General features: G+C 42.5%; 1 protein-coding gene across 1 annotated transcript in view; it reads right to left on the bottom strand.

Moving 5' to 3' along the window:
• LOC112244810 (receptor-type tyrosine-protein phosphatase gamma) overlaps positions 1-10,898 on the bottom strand; it is a 295,615-nt gene that overhangs the window by 109,161 nt on the left and 175,556 nt on the right. The window contains exons 3-4 of the mRNA XM_042299158.1: positions 4,855-5,034; positions 903-1,051 (exon numbers count right to left, since the gene is read on the bottom strand). Coding sequence (XP_042155092.1) covers positions 903-1,051; positions 4,855-5,034 — 329 coding nt within the window. The remainder of the gene's footprint in view (positions 1-902; positions 1,052-4,854; positions 5,035-10,898) is intronic.

The following is a 10,898-nucleotide window of genomic DNA, read 5'->3' as shown; positions in this document are numbered from 1 at the left end:
GGAAGGAAGGGCGGTTTTATATGAGAACCTTTATAAATACGTCCCTGACTGCCAGAGGGAGGGCTTTATAAGAACATGGCTAGGCTAGAGAGACAAACCTAGCTGGAAACAATTCCCAGGTCCATGAGACAGGGGATATAAAAGAAGCACAAAGTGCACTCCCTTCCATTTCACTTCTATGTATTGTACCTAGGATTAAAACTAGGTTGCTGCTTCAACATTGTAGACTGAATGGTACCACAAAGCTAAGTGCTTTAGGTACTGGAACGTTCACTGAGTTGACACACTGGAAGTGTCTCTCTACTTCTGGCTCCTCCTGACTCAGTCTGAATGATTAATCACATTCCCACACCTGCCATCAGGGTGAGCATTTATCTGCATCGCAAAGGACAGCCACTGTATCCCTCTGTCTCGCTCTCTCACCGTATCGGCGGCTCTCTTTCTGTCACTTTCTTCCTGCCTCCCTCTCAAATAAGAACCTTACATTCATCCACTGATCCACTCAGCATGAGGCCTACATGGTTAAACTCATCCCGCTGTAGTAGCTCCTTACAGTAATCTCCTGTGCTCTAGGTTCAGAGCCTGTACTGATGCATCCTTCTCTTTTGGGATCAGTGTATTAGCCTCAAACCTCAACACCCCCTGTCCTCTGTGTCCATGATCTAACCCCTACACCCCCTGTCCTCTGTGTCCATGATCTAACCCCTACACCCCTGTCCTGTGTCCATGATCTAACCCCTACACCCCCTGTGTCCATGATCTAACCCCTACACCCCATGTCCTCTGTGTCCATGATTTAACCCCTACACCCCCTGTCCTCTGTGTCCATGATCTAACCCCAACACCCCCAGTCCTGTGTCCATGATCTAACCCCTACAACCCCTGTCCCCATCTGATCTTACCTCCACGGGGAACCTCCTGTTGTTGATGCTGTGTTCTGACCCTGCTGATCCGTTACTCTGACCCCAGTGGAACTCGATCTTCTCCGCCTTGAAGCGTCCAGGTAGTCCTGCCCCCCGTACAAAATAGTCATCCTTCAGCAGAACAGCCACTGAGAGAGGGGTGAAAGAGTAATACAAGTCAGTATTGGGAGTATTGGCAGAGAAAAAGGTGTGACTCTCACTCACAATTAAAAGCTGATGTTTTGTTTTTCCTCAATCAAAAATTCAAAGAACTTGGCGATAGATAGATAGATGATAGATAGATAGATAGATAGATAGATAGATAGATAGATAGATAGATAGATAGATAGATAGATAGATAGATAGATAGATAGATAGATAGATAGATAGATAGATAGATAGATAAACGTAGAGGGTCAGAAGAGATACAGTCAGTAAGAGGGATAAGTTGAGGAAAATGTCTTGTGTTAATCTGTGATTTGCCTTTTCTCTCTGAATGTGCCTCTGTCCATGCTGATTATTGTCCAGAACTGTTGTGACCGAGACCAATGTAACATGCACTTTATATTTGACTGGACTTGTGTGCATACCAGTACATCCTGTTTAAGTTCCTCCTAAATTAAAGTCTTTTTCAGCCTATTTGAAGCTAGGGGACTCAGGGAGCTGGACACATAAGAGCCTTCTTCTGTGCTGTCATCATTGGCCTTAAAGGTCCCTGATGACATGCTAATTCTCAGTTAAATAGGCTCCATTGCTTCATAATGCTTTGTTACTGTAGTCGAATTCTTCAACTAGAAACCCTCAGCTGAATGTGAAAGCTTTGAACATGTACAGTTGACAAATTGAGCTTTGCCCAGAGACTTAAGCCATCAATTAACCCCTGCAACCTCCAATAAACACACTTTTGTCAAGTCAAGGAGTTATCTGTGTTCCATCAAAGGGCTTGGGATAGCTTGCTACAGCCTTCTCTAGGCATTCTAAATTTAAATACATTATCAAACACAGTTGAATTACAGCATCAATGGTTCACGACTTCATGCAAGAAGACTTGCACGTTTCAGAGACAAAACATGTCTTTGCAGTTTGCTTTGAAAGTTAGTTAATTAAAGCTGGTCTTGTTGAAGAATTCCCCCTTCAGGAGTTGGAGTTGTGAAACGTAATCATAAGTTAAGGCTTTGGCTGTGTGTGGTTTAAACACTGAAGCTGCATTTTTTGTGTTTTCCAGGATATCTACCCTCCTCCTATTCACATCTGAGGTCCTGCTGAGTTTGCCTGAGTCACGCAACATCTGGGCCTATTATTCACAAATAGTGAAGTGCTGATCTAGGATCAGTTATGCCTTTTAGATCATAATGAAAAATATTGTGTACACGGGAGTCGTGATCCTAAAACAACACTCCTACGCAGAGAAGCTTTATGAATAGAGGTACTGAAACTCCATTGTGTGAAGAACTCTGACTCTTTCCCTTGTCTGTTTGTGGCGTGGTAGCTAAGTGAGTGCACTCTGTGCATATTTAGATGATTCCATAACCCTTGAACATCTCTCCAGCTGACATCATTAGCCAGATTAGGCCCCTGATCCCCCTGTCTGTTAGGATTTAAGGGAGGATTTAACCTAGCCAGGCCCTCCAGATGAAATGCAGCTACAGCCAGGCTTCTTTTAATCACAAATCCAACAGAGGAGGAGAGGAGAGAGGGGATGAGCATGAGGACAAAACAAACCCACATTGATTATAAACACCAAAGAGCAGGGGGAACAAGCAGTGTCACGGGGGGAGGGAGGGAGTGAGAGCGAGAGAGAGAGAGAGAGGTAGATGGACAGTATGAATGAGGGGTATAGAGAGAGTGAGACAGATTGTTTATTTAACTAGGCAAGTCAGTTAAGAACAAATTCAGATTTCCAATGACGGCCTACCCCGGACGACGCTGGGCCAATTGTGCGCCGCCCTATGGGACTCCCAATCACGGCCGGATGTGATACAGCCTGGGTTCGAACCAGGGACTGTTGTGACGCCTCTTGCACTAAAATGCAGTGCCTTAGACCGCTGCGCCACTCAGACGCCCAAAAAAGAGTGTGAGAACGGAGAGAGAGAAAGGGTGATGACACACGCAGTGTCAAGCGATAGACAGTAATACAATGTGTAGATGGGACTTGCTGTGTGTAGTGGGCAGAGCTTCTGTGGAGAACTGAGAAGGGATCTGGGTGTACAAACGCAGGCTAGGGTTTGTTAAGCTAAAGAGGTTCAGCACACAAGCTCCACCAAGCACACTGTAAACATACAGCCTCACAGCGGAAAACTGATCCCCCTTCTCTGGCTAGTGTCATGGACAACAGTCACACACAGATGCATACACATGCAAAAACACACAGACGAGAGGAGAGGCAGGCTTTTGGGACTTTGATTAGCCATGCTGCCCTCTCTGTGTTTTGGCACATCAGCAGTCGAGCTGAGCAGGGCAGGAATAAGATGCTAAGCCAAAAAGACCTTGAATCACAGGCTGTGAAAGACTGGAAGTAAATCCTTGATCAATGCAAATGTCTCCAGTGCCAGCATTTCCTCATGAATTTGCTTCAGGCTTGCTTGACATTTGCCTGGGAAAGAAATGTTTAGCTGAAGACTTCTGGACGCTGGCCAATCAGCTGCAGCTCAAAGCCAAAGTAGGTCAGGGCACCATGCAGGGAAATCGATTAGGATCAACTTTGAAGATCTAGTCCCTTTGTGGTTAATTACAATGTTGGCAGGATCATGCAAGGTGAAGTGTAGCCCTTTCCACTCACAGCCCCTGTCAGCCTGTATACGGGTTGAAAGGAGTCAATGTGCTCTGAAAGCGGAGACATTGAGGTCAATAATAAATACCATTTTGATGTCATACAGGCCAACAGCGCAACCGTGAGTCGCGCACTTCACATTTCCATACTTAAAAACAAATGTCATTTACAGCATCAATGTTTACAATCTAGAACATTTGCTGCGGGACACACCTGAATGACTCCATTCTATGTGCACCAAAATTACAATATGTTTGTCTGAAGTGCCTTTTGAAAGCCTAACACTGTAAGATCGTAATTTTATTACTTAGCTAGCCATGTTGGCAATACAATAAGCTTTCAGATAATGCCCACCTGACCCACATTGAAATGACTTAGGAACTGTACACAGTTTGGAGAGGAGTCCCCCCCACTTGGAGACACCAGCTAGACATCTTACTCAAACTCTTGCAATTATTTCTTCTTATCCTGCACCTACTAACTGTTGTATGAATATTCTGATGTTACTGAATGTATCCAGAGTATTTTTTTAGATTTTGTTATTGACAAATGCTGAGAAAAGTACAGTAAGTGTAAAATTCACATAAAAATCAACAATGTAATGTTTGGATAGAGCCTTATGTCAGGTGAACTGTTGTGTCCTCACCTTTGATCTGATATTTACTCCCTAATCTCCAAAGTGTTGTCCTTCAATTGCTGCCATGGTTATGAATATGCTTTTTATAGTTCTTCTGTTAGAAACATTTCAATTTGGCCCTATCAACAGAGGCCAATTTCCATGTGTGTAAACGTTTAACACTTCGTAAAGCCATTAACCGAACGCATCAAATCACATTTTATTGGTCACATACACATGTTTAGCAGATGTTATTGGGGTTGCAGCGAAATGCTTGCGATCGAACCGTGTATTTATGTCTCCTCTCGGACTGATCTTTTTCTTCCATACACCCCCCACGTCTTGATCCTTACACATAGTATGAAGGAGCATTTGAGGATAGCGCCTCAGCCCACCATGCTGAAGAATTAAAAACCCAAGCCTGTTCTACTCCAATAGTTTTGGATGAGTGAAGGAATGCTGACCTGTCTTCTTACCGGAGCATTGAGGAAAGAACCCATCTTTGTCTAACCCTGCTACGGTAGGTAAAAAATCTGTTCTGTCTGAATGAATGAAGGCCCGCTGACCTGTCTTTCCTGTGTTCTTCATGGAGGTCTTGTTGGATGACTCGGCGTTGAACCCGTTGAGGGTCAGCTCCTGGCACTCCTGAGACACCTTGGCATCCTTGTCTGAGATGTCCACCGGTGATTGGTTCCTCTCCGCACACTCAGGGTATGAGGAGGTCCAGACCCCAGGACTGTGGGTCCCTAGAAGAAGAGAGGAGGGAGAGTGAGTTCTCAGCACTAAGATCTGGGCCTGTATTCAAAATGTGCTCAGAGTAGGAGTGCTGATCTAGATTCAGTTCCCCCACCCATCAGTGTCCATACAGTATCATTTTTAATACAGTCTAATACAGTCATTTTGATGTAAAAGACTATTCTGATCCTAGATCAGCATTCCTACTTTGAGACCCTGGCTATGAAGATGTCACATCCCGATACCCATAATGTGCATGAAGCCCATCGAAAATCCAGCTGGTTTTACTAACTACACTTCCTAAATGGAGACATGAGAGAGTAAAAACGTTTCCCCCCACCTCTCACTTTGTATTGAGAGAGATGGTAGAACCAGTAGTCAAATCATCTTCCACCCTGCAGCACCTTCCCTGATCCACTGGCTGCTCTTCTAATCCTCTCTCTCCCCCACAGCAGAGATCCTACTACAGAATAATACACCATCGTAGACAGGGATGCTCTTGATCTGTTCACCACTACAATGGGACCAATAGAACTGCAAAAGACTGCAAGGACCACAGACAAAGGATCACAGGCAAAGGCAGACTCAAACACTTCTCTCGATTAACAAATCATTTATGAGCCCATTCCCTAAAGGTTAGAGTCAACTTTTCAAGTGGTTCATTAAATAGAAATGTGACTTATTTTTTACTACCACCCCCGGGGCCCTCCGGACCAGGGCTGGCAGCTGTACATAGTCTATCCAATTTTACCTACCTCATCCCCATACTGTTTATATTTATTTACTTTTCTGCTCTTTTGCACACCAGTATCTCTACCTGTACATGACCATCTGATCATTTATCACTCCAATGTTAATTTGCAAAATTGTAATTATTTGCCTACCTCCTCATGCCTTTTGCACACAATGTATATAGACTCTCTTTTTTTTCTACTGTGTTATTGACTTGTTAATTGTTTACTCCATGTGTAACTCTGTGTTGTCTGTTCACACTGCTATGCTTTATCTTGGCCAGGTCGCAGTTGTAAATGAGAACTTGTTCTCAACTAGCCTACCTGGTTAAATAAAGGTGAAATAAAAAAATAAAATAAAAAAATGGCATGGGGCCTTAAATGTACTTTTTGAACCTAGGTCTGACGCATGTACACACACACACTAACTGAGAAGCAATTCACAGCAGTAATGCATTTTTTCAGATTCATTTGTTACCAGTTTCCAGGGCCTTAAATGTACTTTTTGGTCCACAAGCCACTGTAGCATTAATTTAGCTATAAATACGATTATACTTTACTATTTTTTATTCACAAATGCAAGTGAAAGGCTCACGATTTGGAGCCCTGAGCACCCGCCAGGTGGCTGGTGAAATAGACAACTTTACCTGCCAATGGCAAAATCGACCCGCCAAATTTTAGGCCCATTTGTCCATTGAGTTAAATTTGGATGAATCGTCTTCTCCCCATTCCACACACCACCTGGAAGTGTGTATTTATTGGCCAGGTCTGGATTCCATGGAAGGGCTGGCGCTAAGTATCTGGGCTGTGCTTCTCAATAATGGCTGCATCAGCAAGCTGGAGTGAAGTCATCAGTCATCGCCTTGTGTCTGTCTGTACCAGTGCCACTCTAATATCTCACACTGTTAAAGAAAAGTGTGCACATGGGGATGTGTGAAACTTACTCCTCAACCTGAAGTGTCCCTACTTGCGCCAGCGAATAGCTAACTATACGCGTGGCACGACTGGTAAGACACTTCAGGAGGGTGGTCACGTGTGCTAGCAAAGCAGAGGTCCTCAGTTCGAGCCTGTGTGAGCCAAGTCAGAAGTGGTACTAGTTAAACAAGCAGCGTGACATCCTTTATACACACACACACACACTCCCGTCTCACCATTGTAATACGAGCAGATAAAAGACATCTGCTTGCCACTCAAAAGTGTGCAGGCTTGAGGACACTGTTCATATCCCAACACAGAAATGGCAAGTATTTACAATAAGTATTTGAGTAGTTAACATCTCCTCGCACTTCAGCCATAGTAATAACAGAAGATGGCTGCTTGCCACTCAACCGGATATTGTTCATATACAGTAGAGAGAAAAAGCAAGCTCAGAGGGAATGTAATGTATTTTCTACTACTGTAAATAAAACCCTGGCAGTCTCGGTTTGACATATTCCTCTCTCTGCTCTGATCCAGTTAAATATATGAGGTGGAACCACAAATCTAATCCTCTATGAACATATTCTGTTTTCTTCAAAATAACAAACAACCTAATTCCATGCAAACCCATGTTTTCAGGAAGGCAAATAATATAGCCACCCCAGATATAAACAAATTAACGACAAAAAGCAATAAAACAATAAGCTCTGAGAGAAAAATCTGAGAGAGAAAGAGAGAAAAATAATTACACACATTCAAAATGTAAACGTTTCTGCTTTTCGGAGCTGTAGCCTTCAGTTCACCTTTCTGGAAAGCAGTCCCTGATGAAAAGCTAGCTCAGAGCTTTCCACGTCTATTATTTGTTGGCAACTTATTTTGTAAATAACCTTCTGTAGCTTTATGAAAACAGTTCTGCCTGTAGCCTCAAATCCTGATGCCCCTCCTCATAGACAACAACAACATACATAGTCCTCATCGGTGGTGTAAAGTACTGTAGTAAAAATACTTTAGTCCCTTTCAGTATATGTGCTTTAGTATTTATATTGCTGGCAACTTTTACTTTAACTTCACTACATTCCTAAAGAAAATAATGTACTTTTTACTTCATAAATGTTCCCTGACACCCATAATCACTAGTTACATTTTGAATGCATAGCAGGACAGGAAAATGGCCCAATTTACACACTTATCAAGAGAACATCCCTGGTCATCCCTACTGCCTCTGGTTTGCTTAATATAGGGAATTTGCAATGATTTACACTTTTACTTTTGATACTTAAGTATATTTTATTAATTACATTAACTTTTTATACTTAAGTATATTTAAAACCAAATACTTTTACACAATTAGTATTTTACTGGGTGACTTTTACTTGAGTCATTTTCTATTAAGGTATCTTTACTTTTACTCAAGTCTAACAATTGAGTACTTTTTTCACCACTGGTCATCATGAAATGTTGCAGTATGTTTATGTATCCAACCTCGATCATACCTAATAACTACATGTATTTTTTCCCACCTCATCTTTACAGAAATCTAAGACTAATGTTGAGAGCTTTTTTTGTTGTATAAAATTGTATTTTGCATGCATCATTTCAATGTATTTATTTTCCCCCATTGAATGCAATTTCTTCCCCAATTAAACAACATGATTAAACAATGGGTAAATATATGTTTTCATTACAAGCTACAAAGCTTTTTATTTACCCATATGAGCGAAGTATACACAACAGAAATCTAGGCCCTTTGTTTAATTAATAAACGTTGAATATTAATGTACAGTTCCAGTCAAAAGTTTGGACACACCTACTCATTCCAGGGGTTTTCTTTAATTGGACTATTTTCTACATTGTAAAATAATAGTGAAGACATCAAAACTATGAAATAACACATTCGGATTCATGTCGTAACCAAAAAAGTGACAACTTTGCACACCCATGATATTCTCTCAACCAGCTTCACAAGGTAGTCACATGGAATGCATTTCAATTAACAGGTGTGCCTTGTTAAATGTTAATTTGTGGAATTTATTTCCTTCTTAATGTGTTTGCGCCAATCAGTTGTGTTGTGACTGTCACGAATATCATCGAAGGTGGCTCCCCTTCCCGTTCGGGTGGCACTCGGCGGTCGTCGTCGCCGGTCTACTAGCTGCCACCGATCCTTTTTTTTCCCTTTTCGTTTGGTTTTGTCTAATTGTTTTCACCTGTTCCTTGTTGGGGTTTTTGGGTTGGTGTTATTTAAGTTCGATTAGCCCGCTTGTGTTTGTGCGGGCTTGTTGTTGTGTATGTAAGAGGTGATTGATTATTGTTGGGTTTTCGCTGTCCGGTTTATACCAGTGATACTTGGGTTGTGTTTTACGCCTATGTTCGGCATCACCCATTGTACGTGTTCCTGTTGTTGGACATTAAAGCGATTTCCCTCGAATCTTCTGCTCTCTGTGCCCGACTCCACACCCATCACTCTTCGAGCGTTACAGTGACAAGGTAAGACCTGATGGTGTCGGGGTGCTTTTCTGGTAACACTGTCAGTGATTTATGTAGAATTCAAGGCACACTTAACCAGCATGGCTACCACAGCATTCTGCAGCGATACGTCATCCCATCTGCGTTGAGCTTAGTGGGACTATCATTTGTTTTTCAACAGGACAATGACCCAACAGACCTCCAGACTTTGTAAGGGCTTTTTTGGTTACTACATGATTCCATGTGTTATTTCATAGTTTTGATGTCTTCACTATTATTGTACAATGTAGAAAATAGCAAAAATAAATAAAAACCCTTGAATGAGTAGGTGTGTCCAAACTTTTGACTGGTATTGTATTTATTTGCTTCTTATTTGCTTAGCTATTTTTGCTGATAACTGCATATAATACTATAAGTTCTTCCAGTCCCACTGTTTTCTTATGAGGCTGTCTGGCCTTTCCAATCCACAGGAGTTTGACTCAACTTCATCTGTCAGCAGGAAGCCCCTGCCACTATCCCCATGTCATCCCAGATCAACTGGGCCCAGGTCAGTGACATAGAGCCAAACACTGTGAGCTCAGTTTAGCCACAAACACATACCCAGGAGGAGAAGCCGATCGGCATCGGATGACTGAACACTGTGTGTGTCAGCCAGACATGCACACACACACACACACACACCATGCACACAGTGCACACAGATGGATCCATGTCAGCAACACTGGGGATTGGTGGGAGGGAAAGTTTGGACCGTCACACCAGAGACAATATACTGGCCTAGTGAACAACGTGGACAAAGACGGATGATGTGTCCCGTTGGCCTGAGTGACAGACATGTTACGGAACGTTAACGACATAGTAGACATTGTAGCTGGTGTTGCATAGCCAGACACCGTCATCCCATGGTCGAGGAAAAGCCTGGAAGTCCGAGCTAGGATTTTAGTCTAGCATCCATGATTTACGTCACTCACATGAAACAGCCAAACAATGGGTGATAGAGTACATGCCCTGGTAGAAGGATAAAGGAATAGGCCATGTCTTTTCAGGAGTGGCTTTTCCACACCTCACTAACCAGAACCATTGTCCTACTCTGCACATTTCCCTTTTCCTACTTAACACTGTCGACAGATAATGGAACTCCTTGAGCTAAAAAAGGAAAAAATCTAATTCTGGTGAAACATCAAAGGATTTCTCTATTACGTTGGTTAAAGGGGGAGGGACATGTTAAATGAACCCGAAGAGGGGAAAAAGAGGCAACGAGGCGCTTCTGAATGTAAAAATCCTGTTAAACAGTACAATGCCGTTGGCTGAATCGACATGTATTCTTCTCTCACAAGAAAGACGGTAGCTAGCAATGTCAGGATGAAACCACAGTTTGTTGAGAGTTGTTGTATTATTCTCTGGTTTATGCCTCAAAGGGAAGAACAGCCTCAAGGCTGTGTGTGTGTGTGTTACAGTTGAGGGTGACTCACTCGCTTCCCTGCATGTCTGTTTGCCAAACACTCATCTTTGGTAGAACTGGCTGGAAGGAAGTACAATGCCTCAAATATTACTCACTGTACCTCACATTTATGTTTGCTCACTGTTCCTCAAATAGCTGAAATATTTTTTGATGCATTTTTTCGTGAAAATACACAAATGCATCACTTAAAGTACGTTCTTTCACCATGTCCTGGAAAGAGCTTAACACAAACCCAGATTGACAAACCTCCAATAGTCCCAGTCGGTAATAGATAGAACGTCTCAGGCCTGCCTGCCTATGG

Source organism: Oncorhynchus tshawytscha, linkage group LG02, assembly GCF_018296145.1.
Source record: "Oncorhynchus tshawytscha isolate Ot180627B linkage group LG02, Otsh_v2.0, whole genome shotgun sequence".
NCBI classification, from domain to species: Eukaryota; Metazoa; Chordata; class Actinopteri; order Salmoniformes; family Salmonidae; genus Oncorhynchus; species Oncorhynchus tshawytscha.
This window is presented reverse-complemented; position numbering and strand designations above follow the sequence as displayed.